General features: G+C 43.6%; 1 protein-coding gene across 1 annotated transcript in view; it reads right to left on the bottom strand.

Annotated features, from left to right (window-relative positions):
* Positions 1 to 5062: 5062 nt before the first annotated feature.
* Positions 5063 to 22942, bottom strand: part of RNF175 (ring finger protein 175) — a 36506-nt gene continuing 18626 nt past the window's right edge. Inside the window, 7 exon segments of the mRNA XM_053743530.1 lie at positions 5063 to 5183; positions 8255 to 8357; positions 10591 to 10596; positions 12721 to 12797; positions 12799 to 12839; positions 20070 to 20100; positions 20102 to 20149. Coding sequence (XP_053599505.1) covers positions 5063 to 5183; positions 8255 to 8357; positions 10591 to 10596; positions 12721 to 12797; positions 12799 to 12839; positions 20070 to 20100; positions 20102 to 20149 — 427 coding nt within the window.

Here is a 22942-nt window from a genome sequence, read left to right as displayed (position 1 = left end):
CTTCTGGGCTTTTCTTTATCCTCTGAGAGAATCACAATCTAAATCAGTTTATAAGAGCTGAATTATCTGTAATCCTGGGCTGCATTCATTCATCAGGAAATAGCCCAGACCAAGAGGTCTCAAATGACTGCGTCAGTCAGCTTTCTGCCAGGAGACGCATCCATGCCGAGGAATTTCTCTCTCCCACTTGCCATCCATCCTCTGCAGGTGTGCTCTCCAGCCACTCAGCCACACTTACTGCTCTTCTTAGAAAATAGGGCTGTGTGTCCCCAGTGAGCCTTACAGAAAATACTAAAGGGTGTATTTTGAGGTGAACAGGGGCTGTCTTTCTGGGTACTTGGTAGGTTTTTCCAGCCACAGTTACTTGAGAGAGGATCCATGACGCAAGATGCAGTAAATGATATATTTCTAGGAAAATGAAACTAGTGAAATCAATGAAATACTCAGTTTTGAAGAATTTGAAAGCCGCCTCCTATGTCCTTGATGCTGATCTTCAGCCTTTCACTCTGTGGGAGGTTTCTAGTTAGTGTCTGGTTACGCTGCTCTTGGCCTTCGTCTTCTAGTCCTGCAGCATTGTTGCTTTTTTCTTTGAAAAGCCTTGTTTCTGATTCTAAAAAGGCTTCTTTCCCCCCCCCTTCAGAAATGTTATAAAAGTATCTGTGAGCTGAATTGATTTTTATTTATTTATTTATTTATTTATTTATTTTTGGTCTTTTTGCCATTTCTTGGGCTGTTCCCGCAGCATATGGAGGTTCCCAGGCTAGGGGTCCAATCGGAGCTGTAGCCGCTGGCTTACACCACAGCCACAGCAACGCCGGATCCTTAACCCACTGAGCAAGGGCAGGGATCAATCCCTCAACCTCATGGTTCCTAGTCGGATTCGTTAACCACTGAGCCACGATGGGAACTCCTGAATTGATTTTTAAACAAGTATAGATCTAGAGGTTCCTCATCGTGGCTCCAGAAATCTTTGATACACAGTCATGTCAGAGGCAGATACTACATCCAGGTTTTAATTATTAGAATAGAGATAATCCATCAAATGAACACATTCAGTTTAAAAGAAGGAGGTATTTATGGCTTTCATGTGTCTCTCTTTGTAAAGCCGGGAACCACAAGTGAAAGGAGGTGATCTTTTCAGGACCTCGGGCAGGACTGGGTCTATGTGGTTAATTGGGCTCCGGAGTCAGAAGGACCTCAGTTAAGTGCTTGGGTATCTTTGGCCACCTCACTCTGCCTGCAAATATTTTCCTGTCCTCAAGCTGGGGATAATAGTGTCTACATCGCAGCATCTGATGTGGATGTCAGCGTGTAGTAATGTCAGCAAGGCCCTGGGCACAGGCCTTGGGTCATGCAGGCTGGGGAGGCAAGAGGGCCGAGCCAGTGAGAATGGGAGCCACGGGGGCCCTCGCAGGGTGACAGGTGCACGTGGTAGATGTTAGCTGTTATTTTTATTTTCCAAGAAATGACCTATCTCCTTAGGTATTGTTGCTTATAAATGATTGCTTTGCCATTATGGGTACTGGCGGGGACCTCAGGGTATACATTTCTGTTGTTTGCAGAACGTTATTCCAAAGAAATAAATTCATAACGTGCATCACAGGAGTTCCCGTCGTGGCTCAGTAGTTAGTGAATCTGACTAGGAACCATGAGGTTGCAGGTTCAATCCCTGGCCTTACTTAGTGGGTTAGGGATCCTGCATTGCCGTGAGCTGTGATGTAGGTTGCAGACATGGCTCGGATCCCGCCTTGGCGTGGCTCTGGCATAGGCTGGCAACTACAGCTCCGATTGGACCCCTAGCCTGGGAACTTCCCTATGCCTCGGGTGCGACCCTAGAAAAGTCAAAAAAAAAAAAAAGTGCATCATAGGCTTTGGTCCTTGGGCAACCCATTCGGTGTTTTTCCTGTCTCATCCAGACACCAGGGAGAGCAGAATGGAGGGGGCAGTAGCCAGCCAAAGGGAAAAATGGGCAGATTTAGGCGAAGGAAACTGGAGATGTCAGAGAAACCAAACCCAAAATGGACTTTGCGCTTCGCTTCTCTATTGCTTCCGTTAAATATTAATTGTCATGGGGGCCAGACAAATTTAATGTGGACTTGATCTTTAGATTTCATTTCAGTAATTTAAAGAGCAATGGGAACCACCTCATAGTTAATCGATAGAGTTAAAGTAATATTTTAAAAATACTCTTTATTTTTCTCATTGCAAATGTTAAACATGTTCATGGTAGGAATTTTGGGAAAGAGGTGAAAGCATGTAAAAGAAAAGAATCAGCTTTTATTTCATTGTCTTGTGATAACGGCTGGTAACTAGGTAATGTATAGCGCTCTCCATAATTTTTTCAGTGTGTTTGGTGTATACATATTACTTCATGAAATTGGATTTGTTTGGTTGTTGTTTTTACTTGTTAGGGCCGCACCTGTGGCATATGGAAGTTTGAAGGCTAGGGGTCGAATCAGAGCTGTAGCCACTGGCCTACACCAGAGCCACAGCAATGCTAGATCCAAGCCACTTCTGCAACCTACACCACAGCTCACGGGAACGCTGGATCCTTAATCCACTGAGCGAGGCCAGGGATGGACTTCACATCCTCATGGATACTAGTTGGATTCGTTTCCACTGAACCACAATGGGATCACTCGGGATTCGATTTTTGAATGCCAAAACTGCGTAAGAAAATAGCATTTTTTTTTTTCTAATTGTTTAGTGTTAGGTAACGTTTCTGATCTCTGAGGGTCTTTCAGAATTCCATGTAGATTCATACTGGTTTTTTTTGCCCAGAGCTCTAGAGAGTCTTGCAGCCGTCCAGAAAAAAATAAGCGGCCAATCCATCAGAGGTCAGTTTGAGGGCTCTTGCTTCTGCAGGAGAAAAACTGATTTTTAGTTGGTGCTTCATCCAGCTTTTATTTGTCAGTAGACTCCAAGTTCAAGAATCTCGTTTTATCTCTTTATTCCTTGCACATACCTGGTACATAATAAGTACCGAATTGTCGAAACGTTTGCTGAGTAGAGAAATAAACCAAGGTTAAATCTTCTAATAATCTGCATGGTGAGCCAGCTGTAATACTGAAGCATTGATCAGCTTCAAGAAAGAAAATTAGCAACAGGTAGAAAATATAGTGTTGAGTTATCCTCATTACAACTATGGTGGAATTTTGTGTGACATTTGCTATCTCTATCTATCTATCTATCTATCTATCTATCTATCTATCTATCTATCTATCTATCATCTGTCTGTCTGTCTATCCATCATCTGTCATCTGTCTATCATCTATCTATCTATCTATCTACATTTTTTTTTTTGCTGTACCCATGGCATGTAGAAGTTCCTGGGCCAGGGATCGAACCCGGGCCACAGAAGTGACCCGAGCCATAGCAGCAATACCACAGATTCTTGACCCCTAGGCCACCAGGGAACTCCAACATTGCCAATATTTCTGACAAAAGATGTATTTTCTTTCTACGCCATACACATGTAATGTCTAAGTATTGCAGAGTAGATGTTTTGTGTTATGTATACGGTGTTGGCTGTTTAACAAGTGATCAGCAATTTAAAATAGATTAATTTGGGGGAGTTCACCATATTCTTGGGTTAATTCATTCTGTCTGGTCTCCCCAATTCTGTTGATTTTTTTTTTCTTTCTTGCTGGATTAATTCATTCATTCAGCAAATATTTTTTGTGTGTGTGCCTTTTACATATCAGGTACTGCACCAGCTCTTGGAGAGATAGTAGGGAGCAAAACAGATAAAGTTCTCTGCCTTCAAGGAGGGGAGGGCAGGACTTCCTGTGGTGGTGCTGTGGAAATGAATCTGACTAGGAACCATGAGGTTTCAGGTTCAATCCCTGGCCTTGCTCAGCGAGTTAAGGATCCAGCATTGCTGTGAGCTGTAGTGTAGGTTGCAGATGCGGCTTGGATCCTCCGTTGCTGTGGCTGTGGTATAAGCTGGCAGTTGTAGCCCTGATTAGACCCCTAGACTGGGAACCTCTGTATGCTGCAAGTGTGGCCCTAAAAAGCAAAAAAAAAAAGGGGAGGGGAGGGCAGACAGCAAACAAATAAGTCTATGATGTGATTTCAGGTATTGAAAAATGCTGTGAAGAAGAAAAAATGGGATGATTTGTGTGTGTGAGTATGTGAGAGAGAGGGAGAGAGGGACAGAGCGGCACAAAAGAAGTTGGTGCCCCCCACCCACCCCGGGCACCCCCACTGTCGCATAGCCCTTGAGGGGCTGAGTGTCTCTGGCAACCCCCGGAAGCCTAGTGTAGCTCTGGCTCCCTGAGTCAGCTGCCGCACCCAGTGCTAGAGCTTTGGGGAGTCATCGAGACCCGGAAGGGCCCTGGGCGCCAAGGTCACTAGCACAAAGACCAGGAAAGACTGTGTCCTTCAACCGTAAATCCAACAGCTCTGCCTACTTCTTGGAAGATGTTGAACTGATAAGAAGGTATTTGTTATAACCTGGTGTTGTCTGTGAGAAGTACTTTGCAAACCCTGAAAGGCATTACAGAGGAAGCCCTTCCTTATAAGCCAGAGTAGAGGTGGATGTCCGTGGTGGGTTGTCCCCAATGCGTCACATGCGGATGTGGACTAGAAAATGGTTGTGACAGGCAAGAGACAAAGTACACTTGGTTTGTTTATTCCGCCTTTCAGCTTTTCTCTGTATTCTCTCCCCACACGCAAAGTGCCAACATTTATTCTGTTCTATCAGTTCTTAGGATCATCTCAAGAAATGTCGATATTAAATGTAGGGTTGAGGATTAGAAAATATCTCAACATGCAGGAGTATCCGTTGTGGCTCAGCCATAACAAACCCCACTAGCATCCATGAGGATGCAGGTTCGATCCCTGGCCTTGCTCAGTGGGTTAAGGATCTGGTGTTGCCGTAAGCTGTGGTGTAGGTCTCGGACGTGGCTCAGATCCTACAGTGCTATAACTGTGGGGTAGACCGGCAGCTGCAGCTCCAATTCGATCCCCAGGCTGGGAACCTCCATATGTCATGGGTGCAGCCATTAAAAAAAAAAAATTTCAAGATACAACGTCTTGCTTCTGAGGTAAGTCTTCTGGGTTATTCCAGCCTGAGGGAATAATTAATGGCTTGGACTCTTCCTATCACCACAGGCTGCCAGGCCACCAGATAACAAAGCCAATCCAGGATGTGTCCCTATAAAAAGTGCATGCGCTCCCAGCTAAATCTCAGTGAAGGAGGTTGCTCTCCATACAGCCACATAGGAGAAACATCCACCGTTATGTACACTATAACTTATTTCCAAAAATAAATCAAACCAGTCTACGGTAACATCCCAAACTATCAGAAGCCCAAAGGAGAATGAAAGGCTAGGGTCACATACTCTAAAACAAAGGGCACAAGGGGAAGATTACATTGGAAAACCCGGGATAATGGAAACTGCTGTAAGTGGGCAAAAACAGCTCTGTGCTCTCCTGCCATCAGCTCATCGGTGGGAACTCATGGCATGTGAAAGAGAAAACACTAGGAGTTCCCTGGTGGTGCAGCAGGTTAAGGATCTGGTGTTGTCGCTGCTGTGGCTAGGGTTTGATCTCTGGCCTGGGAACTTCCATATACCATGGGCGCGCCCAAAAAAAGAAAAACAAACAAACAAACAAAAAAACAAAACCAGTTCACAGACAATATATATCTTATCCTGGGATCTTTGATAAATTTTTCCAGGGGAACTTAATTAATACATCGTATCTCTGTTATACACAGAAAGGCAGATTTGTCACATGGAGCTTCTGTCTTCTAGGGCGTCCCCATGAAGAGCACATGTATTTATTTAGCTGACTTAGAATAATGAAGATTGTTGAGAGGAGTGTTATATTTAGAAATAAAAGTTCTGTATTTCCGAGAATAAAAGAAGTGCATCTACTATTCAGAGTTTCTTCTCTCAAGATCATAAAAGCTTATCCTCAAGACCATTTCACTCAGAGAAGCCAATTGTCCTTTGTTCTTTCCATGCTCTTTAAGGTGACACTTATGATCAAATTACCACCAATTTTAGAGCACAGATTTATGTCCTGCAGTCTCGTAAGTAAGTTATTAACTAACTGAAAGCTCTGTTGGACTCAGTCTCCTCTTGGTAGGCGGGCGATTCAGGTGGAGGAAGGAGCGAGGGAGGCCACTGCAGGCCCTTGACCTTGGCTCTGCTTGCCTGGTGCTGACTCAGTGAGAAAGACCAGGCCTGGAAGGGAGTTGGGGGCCTGACTCTGAGACCCAGAGACCCACCCTGCTGCCTCCTCGGCTGTCCCTCTGGAGAGTCTTTCTTTCATTTGCAGTCCTCAGAGACTGGGGTGTTGCTGCCAATAGCCACAAACTGTAGGCTTAGGGTTGGGGAAGAGCAGGGGGCCTGGGGGAGTTCTTTGGCACCTAAGGTGCAGTGCCTGGTCCTCAGAAGAGTGAGGCTGTCTCTGGAGGAGAGCTCACGCCTGGCAGGTTGAAGCCAAACCCTCGGGGTTCTGCGTGCGGGGCATGTGTTTCAGTTCCACTTTCTCCCCTGGAAGAGATGCACTGTGGTCCTGGGCCAAGGGGCTGGGGGCTCTGGATGGCACATTCCCTTCCTGCCACCTTATTGAGGTTTGGATTTACTCCGGGCAGATCCCTGCTGCCTGTGAAAGTCCGGTAGCTGCCATTGACTAACCAAATCTGTAGTTAAGTCTTCACTCCTTTTGATATTGTTATTATTTAGCTTAACCCGAGGAAAGATGAGGTACAGCAAGGAACTGCAAATCCAGAATCCAGGGGGGAAAAAGCCCTACTGATTTCTGGAAATAATAATATTTGGTACACCTTAATTCTAGTTCGCATCGGGGCTTTATTTATTTATTTTTGTCTTTTGTCCTTTTAGGGCCACACCCGCGGCATATGGAGGTTCCCAGGCTAGGAGTCGAATCGGAGCTGTAGCCACCGGCCTACGCCATAGCCACAGCAACACAGGATCTGAGCTGCATCTGCAACCTACACCACAGCTCACGGCAACGCTGGATCCTTAACCCACTGAGCAAGGCCAGGGATCGAACCTGCAACCACATGGTTTCTAGTCGGATTCGTTTCTGTTTCGCTGCGACGGGAACTCCACTTTGGGGCTTTTAGAATTTCAACTTTCTATCTCCCTACTCACTCATCCCACCCACCACCCCACTTACTATCATTCACTTGTCTTCTGTCATCTCTCTATCATCATCTATCTATCTATTATCATCTATTATCTATTTATCTATCCATCTATCATCTATTATCTATCATCTTGTCTTACTATCTATTATTTAGCTATCATCTATCTATTATCTATTATCTATCACCTATCTATCCATCTATCATCTATTTATCATCTGTCATCTCTCATATATATCTATTATCTATCATTTTATCTTTCTATATAATCACCTGTCTTTTGCAATGCCCCATCACATTTCTGCTAAAGCCCTCATAGTGGACTATATGGAGTGTAAAGTATAGAATATACCGGAGTTCCCATTGTGGTGCAGCGGAAACGAATCTGACTGTGAACTGTGAGGTTGCGGGTTCCATCCCCGCCCTCACGCAGTGGATTAAGGATCTGGCATTACCATGAGCTATGGTGTATTGTAGGTCGCAGAAGTGGCTCGGATCTGGTGTTGCTGTGGCTCTGGCATAGGCCGGTAACAACAGCTCTGATTAGACCCCTAGCCTGGGAACCTCCATATGCTGCAGGTGCAGCCCTAAAAAGACAAAAAAAAAAAAAAAGAATATATTTTTTGGTGGAGTTCCCGTTGTGGCGCAGTGGTTAATGAATCTGACTAGGAACCATGAATTTGGTGGAGTTCCCGTTGTGGCGCAGTGGTTAATGAATCTGACTAGGAACTTCCTGGCCTTGCTCAGTGGGTTAAGGAATTGGCATCGCCGTGAGCTGTGGTGTAGGTCGCAGACATAGCTCGGATCTGGCGTTGCTGTGGCTCTGGCGCAGGCCGGCGGCTACAGCTCTGTTTTGACCCCTAGCCTGGGAACCTCCATATACCACAAGTGCGGCCCTAAAAAGACAAAAGAAAAAAAAAAGAGAGACTATATGTTTTGTCATTTAACTTCCTAACTAGAATAGTCACATAGGCACAGGGGAGAAAAGAGACCAGGAAGTCATTTTGAAATAGGCGGTTAGGGAAAACGGGCTGTTTTCTGCTATATCTCTAATGAAGATTAGGCAAGTTTAGAGAATGCATCACCAGAAACATTTCAGATACTATTTCATAACTTTATAAAAAAGGACACAGGTTATTGATCATCCTCTTCAAATCAACCGTTTCTTGGCAGTGAGGTCATGTCTGCTTTTTATCAACAATACACCAACCTCAGATGCAAAATTCACGAAAGCCTTGGCATCTTGTTAGGGAAGCTTCTGGATACTAAAGGGCAAGGTCTGCGTCATGATGACGCAGTGGAAGTGGTCCCACCTGTAGGATGGACGACTGGAGATGCGGAGGGCTCTCAGTCCTGACTCACCTGTGCCTACTGTTTTCTCAGAGAGATGGCACTGCCAAGGACAGAGAGCCTGGAGTCCGCTGCAGTAGCTTATGCCCCTGAGGAATTTACTGACCTTCCTGATCTTCCGTGTTCTTGCCTCACTTGACTCGTGTAATTAAATTAGATAAACAATGTGGAAGTGCTTTGTTACAGGAATGTCTCATGTAAACATACCATCAGATTTCCCCTCCTGGCTTATCCTGCCTTTCTCTGCATTTTCCCCCATCTGCTTTTTGGGCACCAACTCACACCTCCTATGTAATCAGACTTGTCTTAGGCACTTAGACAGTTTAAATTATTTACAGCCAGGGATGTACACATATTTCTATTAGCCTCATAAGTTTTTTCCTTGACTTTTTATCACTGATAAGGAGCCAGTATTTTTTTTTGTCTTTTTGCTATTTCTTGGGCCGCTCCCGCGGCATATGGAGGTTCCCAGGCTAGGGGTCGAATCGGAGCTGTAGCCACAGGCCTACGCCAGAGCCACAGCAACGCAGGATCCGAGCCACGTCTGCAACCTACACCACAGCTCACGGCAACGCCGGATCGTTAACCCACTGAGCAAGGGCAGGGACCGAACCCGCAACCTCATGGTTCCTAGTCGGATTCGTTAACCACTGCGCCACGACGGGAACTCCCAGTATTTTTTTTATTAAAGTATAGTTGATTTACAGTGTTGTGCCTGTCTCTCTGTACAGTGAAGTGACCCAGTCATACACACACACACAAAGACATATGTATACACACACACACACACACACACACACATTCCTTTTCTCATATTATCCTCCATCATGTTCCATCCCAAAAAACTGGACAGAGTTCCCTGTGCTGTACAGTAGGACCTCATTGCCCATCCATTCTAAATGTAACAGTTTGCATTTACTAACCCCAAACTTCCAGCTCATTCCACTCCCTCTCCCTCCCCCTTGGCAACCAAAGGGGGGTTCTGTTTTGCAGAAAGGCCCATTTGTGTCATATTTTAGTTTCCACATATAAATGATATCATATGGTATTTGTCTCTTTCTGCCTTACGTCACCTAGTATGAGAATCTCTAGTTGCATCCATGTTGCTGTAAATGGCATTATTTTGTTCTTTTTTATGACCAAGTAGCATTCCATTGTGTACATATACCACATCTGCTTAATCCATTCATCTGTTGATGGGATTGAGGTTGTTTCTAGGTCTTGGCTGTTGTGAACAGTGCTGCTATGAACATATGGGTGCATGTATGTTTTTGAATTGTAGTTTTGTCTGGATATATGCCCAGGAGTGGGATTGCTGGATTATATGGTAGTTCTACATTTAGTTTTCTGAGGTACCTACATGCTGTTTTCCACAGTGGTTTTTCCAATTTACATTCCTACCAACAGCATAAAAGGGTTCCCTTTTCTCCACACCCTCTCCAGCATTTGCAGATTTGTGGACTTATTAATGATGGCCATTCTGACTGGTGAGAGGTGGTAACTCCTTGTAGTTTTGATTTGCATTTCTCTAATAATTAGTGACATTGAGCATTTTTTTCATGTGCCTACTGGCCATCTGTATGTCTTCTTTGGAGAAATGTCTATTTAGGTCTTCCCCCCATTTTTCAATTTAGGTTGTTTCTTTTGGGATTGAGTTGCTATTTTTAAAAACAGAATATAAATGTAATAAACATCTAAACCTCTAGGCATTTATAGAGTCATTTGTATACAAACCCTTGTCCAGAAAGTTGGACCCTTTGACCCCAAAGTCGAGAGTGAACCTATCTTTTCCCACAGCACCAGGGACTTAGAGCACATGTCACCCTATATCATGATTTTCTGGATATTTGTATGTGTACCCAGGCCATAGGCTACCTGTGAGACCATGACTCATTGGCCTCTGTCCTCAGCACCATAAGCAGTGCCTAAGCACTTATTTACTGAAAAAATATTTGAAGGAATCACTCAAGACCAATGACTTTTGCAAACATATTTTCCGCAGGTTCCACAACTTAAAGATTTGGGTAACATGATGAACTATAATGAGATCCATTGTGTTGACTTACTTATTTCTGTGGTTCTTGGTGCTGGTGTGGCTTTGTGGATCAAGGTCACACAGTGTTCTTACTGACCTGCTACGCACCCGTGTGAACAGCAGTGTGGTCGAAGTCCCCTCCCTGACAGATGGCGGGTCATGGCGGTGTAGACAAGTCAAGGCCATGTAGATGCGGCCTCCATACTGAATCCATGTGCAGCAAAGAGTTTCCACTCTTTTTTGTTCTTGAAATTGGGGTCTCTTTTGCAACATGCTAACAAAAAGTGGTATATTCTTACAAAGATTTTGAACCCAAACCCATATAGCCCTTCATTCAAAAGGGCTGGAATACAGCCCCATCTTCCTGATAGGTATGGAGTTCAGGGGTCATAGAGCCAGCATTGAAATGTCCCATCTCCTCTTTAATATTCTCATCCATCTTCAAAATCTCCCTGCTGAAAAGCCTCCATACTGGCAGAACTGCCGCAGAGCAAGTCTCAGATTCCTGCCCTCTTGTTAATATGACTCATGCTAAAATGGGCCATTAATAATACTCCCTGCAAAGCAAATTTAAAGGTGACTACATTTTAGATTACACAGGCACACGTGTACAACAATCCCTAAGGGCTTTTAAAGGTGGAGAGAGAAAATATTTCCACTTGCAAATGGCAGAAGGGGCTCTGTTCCAACATTTGAAAAGTAATCATATTTAAAACTAGCACCAGATTTGGAAAATTTTTACTAAGCATGATAGGTTTGGGGGAAAGGTATTGCACTGAAAAAAAAAAAAAACCCACATAGAATTCCACATGGGATGTCTTTGTGTTTCTTCCCTTAAAATGTCAAGACTTAAAATGTTGGAGTAAAGGCTCCTCTTACATTTCAGATGCATTTTGGTCCAGGTTTTTACTCTCAGGATTGAATACATGGAATCTGTCCAGATTAAACAGAATCGAATCATAGGTACTGCCCATCTAAGCTATTACCAACTGAGTTAGATGGGCTTCAGAGGCCAAAGACAGATGGCTTAAGCACCTCACGATGCCAGCGCTTTGAACTGACTGAGTGCCTAGCAATATCATAAAATTGGTATTGTACTATAAAATAAAGATAAATGATGCCTTCTTTTCCCTGTATCTAGAGACGAATTAAAAAACTGACTGTTGGCCAACCCAAGCACAACTCTGGCATCCAAAGTCACATGCACAGGCTGCGTTGCCCAGGCTCTTGATCCCAGCGACTTTCAGCCACCAGAGCGCTTCCTCTGTGGTCACTGGAGTCCCAGAGGATGCTGGTTTCCAGGCCCAGGACTGTCTGGTCCCTAACACCCAAAGATCCCTCAGCCAGTAGATAGCCATTTGGGGCAGAACCCATAGGCAGAGGAACCAAATGCTCTAAGAGGTGGACAATCCCGTTTTGGTCCCTCTGGCTGCCTGGGGCGTTATCCTCTTTCCAAGACCGATGCTGATACTCGGCTTTCCCCATCATCCCTGATGACATAGCAGGTTCCTAAGGATTATTTCCAGGCAAAAGCATAATAGCCCTTTGTTGTTCTTGGTCCTGTGAGATGCAGACCTGAGTTCCTTTCTGCACCTGAGACTTCGTTCCGTTTTCCAGTCCCCAACCGCCTTCTCTCCCTGGTCCTTCTTGGCTTCCTGTTCATTTGCAGCTTCGCCAACTTCCTCAGCCAGTCTCTGCACAGATGTTGCAACCCTCCTGTCTGTGTGGCGTGAAGTTCCTTTTTATTTAATTAATTGAATGAATCAATTTATTTGGGGGCCACAGCTTGCAGCAGCTTGATGTGGGAACCTGAGTTCCCAGACCAGGATTGTACCCGGCTGCAGTGATGAGAGCGCTGAGTCTTCACCGCTAGACCCCCTCTCCCCCAGGGAGCTCCCATGAAGACTCTTTTTTAAAAAACAGAGTTACTGGCAGAGGTTCACCTTAATTTGCAGTTCATTATTCAGCAGAGCTCGCCAGGAAGTCTCAGATGGAAAGACAGGAGGGTGGGAAAAGGTGTGGAGTCTGCGGATGGGAGCTGAGCTGGGCTCAGCGGACGCGCGTAGGGGGAGAGGAAGGAGGAGGTAGCTGATGAGAAGGGCTCCCCTGACCTGCCAACTCCCATGCCCATCACAGATGATCTGAAAACCTCTTCCCAGCCCTGACCCTTGATGAAGGCCCAATGGTCTCCCAGGAAGAAGCTATACATGACTGCAGGAAAGCTGGTAGGTGCTTTCGATGAGCCCTTCTTCACCAAGCTCCGCGATGATCTTCTGCCCACAGACAGCAGTCTGCCAAGCTCCTGGTAGGCTTCCCGCTAATGCTGTAGAACTGTTGGGGCGAAGGCGCAGAGCACCGATGCAAAGCAGTGCCCCTGCCAGTCTCTGGGCACAGGGATGCCACCGCCAGGCTTTAGGACATGAGTCTTTACTGCTTCTCTCTTGGTTTAGAACTCGAATCACCTTCCCCCATGGCAAAAATGCTTTGGGGGCTTAAAGGTATCCAGGCAAAACCCCACTGAACCCCAAATGAACCCCAAGCCCATGGCTAATTTTAACATCCAGTCTAACCTCCCCACTGAGGAATCTTTCACGAAGAACAGTTCTTATCTGGGGCTGTAGTTCAGGATCACACAGAAGCTTTTCTTTACTTTTTATTTTTGGCTGCCCTGCGGCATATGGAGTTCCCAGGCCAGGGGTCAGATCTCAGCTGCAGTTGCAACCTATGCGGCAAAACACCCACTGGGTTGGGCTGGGTCGAACCTGTGTCTCAGCACTGCAGAGACTCCACCGATCCTGTTGCACCCCAGCGGGAACTCTCATACAGAAGCTTTTAAAACTAAGCTAGAACCTCACCCTTGCTTTATTTTTTTTTCCTGGAGACTCTGATTCATAGATCTGGAGTAAACCTAGACATCTATGTATCTTTTAATTAACTTTAATACAATTAAATTTATTAATTTTAAAATAATCGAAATTGAATTAATTTGGATATACGTGCATTTTAAATTAATTTAATCCCACATGACAGACTAATCCTGTTAGAAGGCAATGCATTTAGAATTCTAATTTGGGATATTGCAGCTCTTCACTGTTGTGGACAAGGAGTGATTCTCAACATTGATAGCACATTAGAAAGTCTAAGAAGCTTTTTAAAAGGTAAAAATATTAAAAAGAAAAAAAAGGAGTTCCCATCATGGCTCAGTGGAAGCGAACCTGACCAGTATCCATGAGGATGCAGGTTCGATCCCTGGCCTCGCTCAGTGGGTTAAGGATCTGGCATTGCTGTGAGCTGTGGTGTAGTTTGCAGATGCAGCTTGGATCCCGTGTTGCTGTGGCTGTGGTATAGGCTGGCAGCTGTAGCTCTGATGAGACCCATAGCCTGGGAACCTCTATGCTGAGGGTGCAGCCTTTAAAAAAATAATAATAATAATAAAATAAAATATTTATTTTACTTTTTTCTTTTTCTTTTTTTTTTTTTTTTTGCTTTTTAGGGCTGCACCTGTGGCCTATGGAAACTCTCAGGCTAGGGTTCGAATCAGAGCTACAGCTGCTGGCCTATGCCACAGCCACAGCAATGCAGGATATGAGTAGCATCTGTAACCTACACCACAGATGCTTGGCATCGCCGGCTCCTTAACCCACTGAGCGAGGACAGAGATCGACTCTGCGTCCTCATCGATGCTAGCTGGGTTCGTTACTGCTGAGCCACAATGGGAAATCCTATTTTACAATTGTTTAGACTTAAAAGATAAGAAGCTAGTATAGGGAGTTCCTGCTGTCTCTGCAGCAGTTTAGGTCACAGTAACGACTTGGATTCGATCCCTGTCCAGGGAGCTTCCACATGCCACGGGTACGGCCAAAAAAAGGAAGATAGTACAGAGCTGCCATACCGCGTTTCCCCGTGATGAACATTTTACACTAGTGTGGTACATTTGTCACAATTAATGACCCACCTTGATACATTATTATGAAATAAAGTCTATATTCAGATAACTTGGTCTTTCCCTAATTTCCTTATTTTGTTCCAGAATCCCATCCAGGATACCATTTAATTGTCATGTCTCCTTAGGTTCCCCTTGACTTTGGCACTTGGTCAGACTTTGCTTTTTTTCTATGACCGACAGTTTGGAAGAGTGTTTTGTAGAGTGTCCCCCAGATGGAATTTGGCCGATATTTTTGCTCTTGATTGCACTGGGGTTGTGGGTTTTAGGGAGGAAAGTAACAGAGGTGAAGTACTATTTTTCTTTCTTTTCTTTTCTTTTTTTTCTTTTTAAGGCCCGCCCACAGCATAAAGAAGTTCCCAGGCTAGGAGTTGAATCAGAGCTGTAGCTGTTGGTCTACACTGCAGCTCATGGCAATGCCGGATCCTTAACCCCCTGAGTGAGGTCAAGGATTGAATCCGAATCTCATGGAGACGAGTCAGATTCTTTTCTGGTGCTCCACAATGAAGAAGACCAATTAAAAGTAATTCTTCAGGAGTTCCCGTCGTGGCGCAGTGGTTAACGAATCCAACTAGGAACCATGAGGTTGCGGGTTCGGTCCCTGCCCTTGCTCAGTGGGTTAACGATCTGGCGTTGCCATGAGCTGTGGTGTAGGTTGCAGACGTGGCTTGGATCCCGTATTGCTGTGGCTCTGGCGTAGGCCGGAGGCTACAGCTCCAATTCGACCCCTAGCCTGGGAACCTCCATATGCCGCGGAAGCGGCCCTAGAAATGACAAAAGACAAAAAAAAGTAATTCTTCACTTATGTAAGTGGAATTCTTTAGGGTTGAATTCTTCTGCGTAGGAGACTTGTCTATTCTCTTCTATCTATCTATCTATCTGTCTACCCAGGCAACAGTTTATTTATGTCACTATGGACTCGTGGATATGTATTCTATACTTTGTGTTATAACCCAATCCTGCTTCTACTGCTACTGCTACTGTTATTGCTGCTATTACTACTGTGAGTGCTACTATTACTATTACTGCTGCTGCTATTACTGCTACTGCTACTATTGCTGCTACTACTATAACTACTACTACTGCTGCTACTACTACTACTGCTATTGCTACTGTTGCTGCTACTACTACTGCTACTACTACTGCTGCTGCTACTACTACCACTACTGCTAATACTGCTGCTGCTACTACTACCACCACTGCTACCACTGCTGCTAATACTGCTGCTGCTACTACTGCTATTGCTACTACTACTACTACTGTTGCTGCTACTAATAGCTCCTGTGTCTCTTTAACATACCCCCATCATTGTGGGTTTTTTCTTGTGTGGGGGTTTTTTTGAGCCCTTCCTTATTTTCTCGAACTACAAGATACTCCAGACTCCTATTGTATGTTCCCTGCCAAGACCCAGAATCAGCCGTTTTCCTAAGAAGCCCTGCTTCCTTTTATTATAGTTGGTATTAGAAACCAAGAGCTGGGTGCTTGGTGTGCTCACTGCTGCTGAAGTGTCCTTTGCTTCTAGGGCTTCTTAGCTGACGGAGCAAGGAAATATATCTGTATATACTGACCCGAGTGTCTACACATATCTATAAGTATTTCTATATGTATCATCTACATTAAGATTTATATACTCTATATTGAGCTAAACATGAGTTCAGACTGATGTCTCCAACTTTTATACATAGATCTCTCTAGCCTCTTCTTACTCAGCTGTAATCTTCTGAGAGTAAGAAACACAGCATCCACTACTTACTTAGCATAGCATCTTCCATTTACTTAGTAGTCCAATTCTAGAATACATGTATAGCGGTATCAGAATTAACCCACAACCCTGAGGGAAGCCACTTTATGACCTGGAGGACAGTGCTTACCTGTAATCCCCTTTGCTTTGAATCTTAGATCTACACTCATTTCAAAGTTACTTAGGTCAGACCTTCCTCCCACCCCCTTCAGTGAGGTTTCTTCGTATGTTTGTTATACAGTTTTCTTCATATATTTGTCTACATTCTATCATGGCATTTCTCGACATTCTAAATGATTTTTTACATTTGCATACACTAAGGAGTAATATAACTTTTACTATAGGAAAGTAAATAATCCTTACTGAGAGTTCCCATTGTGGCTCAATGGTAACAAACCCAACTAGTATCCATGGGGACATGGGTTTCATCCCTGGCCTTGCTCAGTGGGTTGAGGATCTGGTGTTGCTGTGAGCTGTGGTGTAGGTCATAGATGTGGCTTGGATCCTGCATTGCTGTGGCTGTGGGGTAGGCCCGCAGCTGCAGCTCCAATTGGACCCCTAGCCTGGAAACGTCCGTATACTGGCTGTGTGGCCCTAAAAAGACAAGACAAAAAAAAAAAAAAGGTTTACTCTTTCTGCTGCAAAGTGCTGTTGACTTTGACAAATGCATCTGGTCATGTATTCACCACTAGATATCATGCAGAATAATTTCACCACCCTAAAAACTTCCCTGTGCTTCACCTCTTCAACCCTACACCCTTCCTACACCCTGGCAACCACTGATCTCTTCAGCATCTCCATAGTTGTGCCTTCTCTAAATTGTCATATAAATGGAATCATACATAGCCTTTTTCAGACTGGCTATTTCACTTAACAGTATATATTTTAGCAATCTATTTTCCACTTAGTTCTTAAGAATCAGCTCCCTGGATAGTTTCCACTCAGCATCCATGTTTTTGCATGGCTTATAACTCATTCCTTTCCCAGGGAGCATTTAAAATAAAGCAGATGCATTGGCTCCTCTCCAAGAATCTGACTTAATTAGTGTGAGGCTCAGGCCCTGGTGTGAGAACAGAGATTGCTCCTCCTTTGCTTCCTCTTTACCTCTGTAAATGCGCAAGCACACACACACACACACACACACACACACGTGCACACACACGCAGACACACACACACACAGACACACCTCACCATCAGTTCGAGTCACTGGTGGCTGTGCCAATGGCTTCTGGCAGTGGGTTTTTACACATTTGATGGTTGGAATGAAGGTAGCAGGAGATAAGAAGATGCTGAACGGTGGAGTGGGATCAGGTGAGAAATTGCCAGGAAGCTGGTACTTTCAAGACTGGGTTGTCACAGGGAACTATATCTGATCACTTGTGATGGAGCATGATGGAGGATAATGTGAGAAAAAAGAATGTATACACGCATGTGTGACTGGGTCTCTTTGCTGTACAGCAGAAATTGACACAACATTCTAAATCAACTATAATAAAAAAATTTCTTAAATAAAGCTAATAAGAACATTTTTGCAAAAAAAGACTTGGTTGTCTTGCCAGGTTAAGTCTCTTCTGGAGAACAGAGGGCAGATAATTCTTCTTGTCCTGTCCTGTCCATAACCAAGCACAGGAGGCTTTGGGATTGTTTAAAAGGGAATGCCTCTGGTTTTTTCGGAGAAACTTGGAGTGAAATGCTCCCTCCCGTGCTCACCTTAAACCTTGTAGGAAAGGCAGGTGAGGCGTTCCTGCAGGGCGCAGCAGAAATGAACCCTCCTAGGAGCTATGAGGAAACAACTACTTTTCCATTCGTTAAAGTAATGTAGATAGTATGCTGAAAAAATAAATTCGTGTCTCTCTATAGCTTAAGCTAATGATAATAGATCTGTTTTCTATCCCTTTCCTGCTAGAAAATGTCAGGAGCTCCCTCTCTGAAAGTTTCTGGAATGTCTCTGATGGCCCTGTTGCCACAAAGAGCCCTCCCTCAAGACTGGCCCTCCAGTCAACTGTCTTCCTGATTTTATGAGTTGAGGGTTGCCGTCCTCTGCCTTTCAATTCCTGTGAAGGTTCCAAAGATTAAGAATAACATTGATATGAGAGCTTTTCTGGGGAATTTCCATTTGAACTGCTTTCCACAGCATGTCTTAAATTCCCCTTCCAGAACACAGGTTGATCACACAGTCTCAGCTCTGCCTTGAGAACCTCGCCCGCACCGCCACTCAGCAGCCGTCTTCTCAATGGGATCACGGTTCTGAGTCATAGATACTATTATCCCAATTCCTTTTACTTCTCCCCAGATTTCCTCATTCTGTTGTCTCTTCGCTTTCTTTCAATGTCTAAGTACTTGGTTTCCTCTTTTTCTAGTTGTCCCCAGCAAAAAGTATGTCATGGATGCCTGAAACAAAATTCTAGAGCAGTGCTATCCAATGGAAATACAGATTGGACAGATAGAGAAAATTAAAATTTTCTTGTAGCCACTTAAAAGGGTAAAAAAACCCAGATGAAATAATTTCACCAATATATCCAGAGGACTATTGTCTCAACATGTGGTTGATATAAAAATTACCTTTTTGTACTGTTTTTGAAACCCAATGTGCATTAGAGACACAGCACCTCTTATTTCACATTTTGTGTGCTCAGTAGTGACATGAACTAGCAGCTACCATATTGGATAGCATAGATCTAGGGGTTTTAAATAAAGAAGAAGATACACAGAAGGATATGACACTTCAGAATTTTATGGAAGGGAAATTTGTAGCTCAGTAAGTATTTCTTTTCTTTTTCTTTTTTTTTTTTTTTGTCTTTTCTAGGGCTGCTCCCATGGCATATGGAGATTCCCAGGCTATGGGTCGAAGTGGAGCCGTAGCCACCAGCCTCTGCCAGAGCCACAGCAACACAGGATCTGAGCCGCGTCTGCAACCTACACCACAGCTCATGGCAACACTGGATCCTTAACCCACTGAGCAAGGTCAGGGATCGAACCCACAACCTCATGGTTCCTAGTCGGATTCGTTAACCACTGCGCCACGACGAGAACTCCAGTTAAGTATTTCTTTACTATAAATGTCGCCCAACTTTTAATCTACCTTTAAATTTGTAGATCACATATAGATTCTCTTTATTTTTTAAATAATATTTTTAAATATATATATTGTTTTCTCATATTATCCTCCATCATGTTCCATTACAAGTGACTATATATAGTTCCCTGTGCTATACAGCAGCATCTGTTGACTTATGCACTCTAAATGCAGTAGTTTGCATCTATTAACCCCAGGATCCAGTCCATCCCACTTCTTCCCCTCCCCCTTGGCAACCACAAGTCAGCTCTCCAAGGCCATGAGTTTCTTTGCTGTGGAAAGTTTGTTTGTGCCATATATTAGATTCCAGATACGTGATATCATGTGGTAAATACATGATGTCTCTCTCTTTCTAACTCGGTTCACTTAGTACGAGAGTCTCTAGTTCCATGCATGTTGCTGCAATTGGCATTATTTGTTCTTTTTTTATGGCTGAGTAGTATTCCATTGTGTATATATACCTCATCTTCTTATTGCACCCCTATGTTCTTTGCAGCACTATTCACAATAGCCAAGACCTGGAAACAACATAAATGTCCATAGACAGATGATTGGATTAGATTCTCTTTAAAGCTTATACTTTTTCAAGAAATCTAAATCCATGGGCTTTTTCCTCCTTTCCTTGGTTTCCCCAATGACATCCACTCTACCAATGATATAAACAATGTATCCATGGAAAATTATAAGGTCAAATGCAGCTTCCAGAAACAGAGAGCTAGATCAGGTGAATATTACAAGCAAGTGCTGGGAGTTATCCATCTTAATTAGAAATACTTGAAAACTAAATTGAATCACAGACTGTAAACAGGGTGGCCAAGTAATCTACTTTCAAATGCATAGCTGAGCTTGTAGATTAGAAGAAATCATTTGTAGACCAATCTGTGGAGTGAAAAATGGGGAGAAGCACCAACATGATATATTATAAAATATTTTATCTTTTTCAAACATCGTTATAAGTCAATTTTAGTTTCTAGAATTCTATTCATTATGCAATACACAGTGAGTATGTTATATCAAGTTAACTCAATAGTAGCATAGAGTTTTAATATGCAATCAACAAACAATGCATAAATGTATATGCATTTCTGTGTATATGCATATGTAAATTCACTGTGATTTATTAGTGTTCCTCATGTATGAATGGCCTTCAGGAATGGTTATTTTATATGAGACCCTTCCTACCTTCCTCTCCTCCTTTTCTCATTTGGCCCTAGTGTTAGCGTAGAGTGGTTTTGGCAGGAGTACCTGGGAGGTGAGCAAAAGATGGGACAAGAAGTCAAGAGGGGAGGGCCTTCTCTCCTGCTCCTACTGCCCCCACCCAGGGCAGGCATCCTCATCTTTACCCCATCCCCTCTCTGCTCAAAAAGCCCCTCCCCTATCCCTGGAGCCAGAGTGCTTCAGACTTGTTTTTTTCTGCTATGTGCACGAGCCCTTTGTGTGTCCCCCACTCGCTCTGATGACTCCGAAGGCTTTTCCTTCTTCCCACAGGCCCAAGTGGAGAAGCGAGAGGATGGAGATGGAGGGCAAGAGTGGAGATGCTGTAGAAGGAGCCAGGTACCCTGGTTGTTTCTCTTACGACAGGCTCAAAGCCTTAAAAAAAGCCACGAGAAGGGCCAAGTGGCTGCTTTGTGCCTGAGGCAACATGGAAAGAGCCTGGGGGCGCAGCTCCATTCCTTGATGCACCGCTTACAAGGCTCCACCCTTGGAACAAGAAGAGGACACGGAAGGAGGAGGGCTGGTGGGCCATCCCTGTGTGCATAGAAGATAAGGGGGGCTGGCATGCGACACGCAGGGTGAACAATGGCAGGAGGACCTTGTTGCCCTTAGCCCTTTCCCTCCTCATCCTCCTGAAGCCCCCCTTCTGCATTTCACCGAAAACTTCATTTAGAGACTTGTCCCCACCCTTTCACCTCTGACCCCTGGAGGTTCTATGGTATTGCTGATGCGCTGTTTCATATCATTGTCAACTATATAAGCAGACCTTGTTTTGTTTTACTGCACTTTGCAGATATCTTTTTTTTTTTTTTTTTTTTTAACAAATTGAAGGTTTGTGGCAGTGGTGCATTGAGCCAGTCTATAAGCATCATTTTTTTCCAATAGCATTTGCTCACTTCATGTCTTTGTATTACATTTGGCAATTTTCATAATATTGCAGAATTTTTCATTATTATATTTATTGTGGTAAGTTGTGATCAGTGATCTTTGATGTTACAACAGTTATGTTTTGGGGCACCATGAACCATGCCCATATAAGATGGCCATCTTAATCGATCTCACCCCATTTCTTTTCACTTTATTTTTTGTATATCTACTGTGGGTTTTTGAGATTGGGTTCATAAGGTTCATATATATATGTGTGTGTTTAAGCTAAGCTGATAGTTACTTACTTGAATGCATTCTAAAACATTGCATTTTTACCCCTCTCCTCCCCACATTTTATGGTTTTGACATCATATTTTATATCTTTTCACTTTGTATATCCCTTAACTACTTTTATAGTTACAGTTGATTTGATAAATTTTGTTCTTTAACCTTCATACTTCTAGTAGTTGATCCATTGCTTGTACCTGCGAGATTTTTTTTTTCTTTCATATATTTTAAAACACTTTCCTTGGATTTATTTATTATTTTTTTGTCTTTTTAGGGCCACACTCACGGCATGTGGAGGTTCCCAGGCTAGGGGCCCCTTGGAGCTGTAGCTGCCGGCCTATGCCACAGCCACAGCAACGTGGGGTCTGAGCTGTGTCTGTGACCTACACCATAGCTCACGGCAACGCCAGATCTTTAACCCAGTGAGTGAGGCCAGGGATCCAACCTGTGTCCTCATGGATGCTAGTCAGGTTCATTAACCACTGAGCCATTATGGGAAGTCCCATCTTTCATATTTTTTTTTTTATTTCTAGTTATGGCCATTTGTTTTTCACTTAAAACCCTTTACCATTTCTTATAAGGCTGCTTACAGTGATGAACTCTGGGAATTTCTATTTCTCCTTCAATCTGAATGAAAACTCTCACTGAAAAGAATATTCTTGGTTGTTAGTTTTATTCCTTTTAGCACTTTAAATATATCCTGCCACTCTCCTTTGGCTGCTAACATTTCTGCTAAAAAAAGTCAGCTGATAGTCTTATGGGAGTTCTCTTGTATGTGACTCATTTTTCCTTGTTGCCTTTAAATTTTGCCATTTCAATTATGACATATGTCAGTGTGGATCTCTTTGGGTTCATGTTTGGGATTATCTGTGCTTCCTGGACCTGGATATCTGTTTTCCCTCCCCGGGTTAAGTAATGTTTCACTCATTATTTCTTCAGAGAAGGTTTTTTTTGTAACTTTCTTGCTCTCTTCTCCTTCTGAGACCCCTGTAACTGAATGCTAGTATGCTTGGTGTTGTCCCTGAGATCACTTAATGCTCCTCATTTTAAAGAATTCCTTTTTTTTTTTTTTCTTTTGTTGTTCTGATAGGGTGATTTCCAACATTCTGTCTTCCAGGTCACAGATCCTTTCTTCTGTATCATCTAATCTGCTGCTGAGTCCCTCTAGTGTTTCTTTTCATTTCAATTATTGTTTTCTTCAGCTCTGATTGGCTCCCTTTTACATTCCCTATGTGCTAAAGTTCTCATTGTGTTCTTTGCTTCTTCTCCTAAGATTTGTGAGCTATCACTGAAATATTTATC

The sequence above is a fragment of the Phacochoerus africanus genome, chromosome 10 (genome assembly GCF_016906955.1).
Source record: "Phacochoerus africanus isolate WHEZ1 chromosome 10, ROS_Pafr_v1, whole genome shotgun sequence".
NCBI lineage: Eukaryota > Metazoa > Chordata > Mammalia > Artiodactyla > Suidae > Phacochoerus > Phacochoerus africanus.
This window is presented reverse-complemented; position numbering and strand designations above follow the sequence as displayed.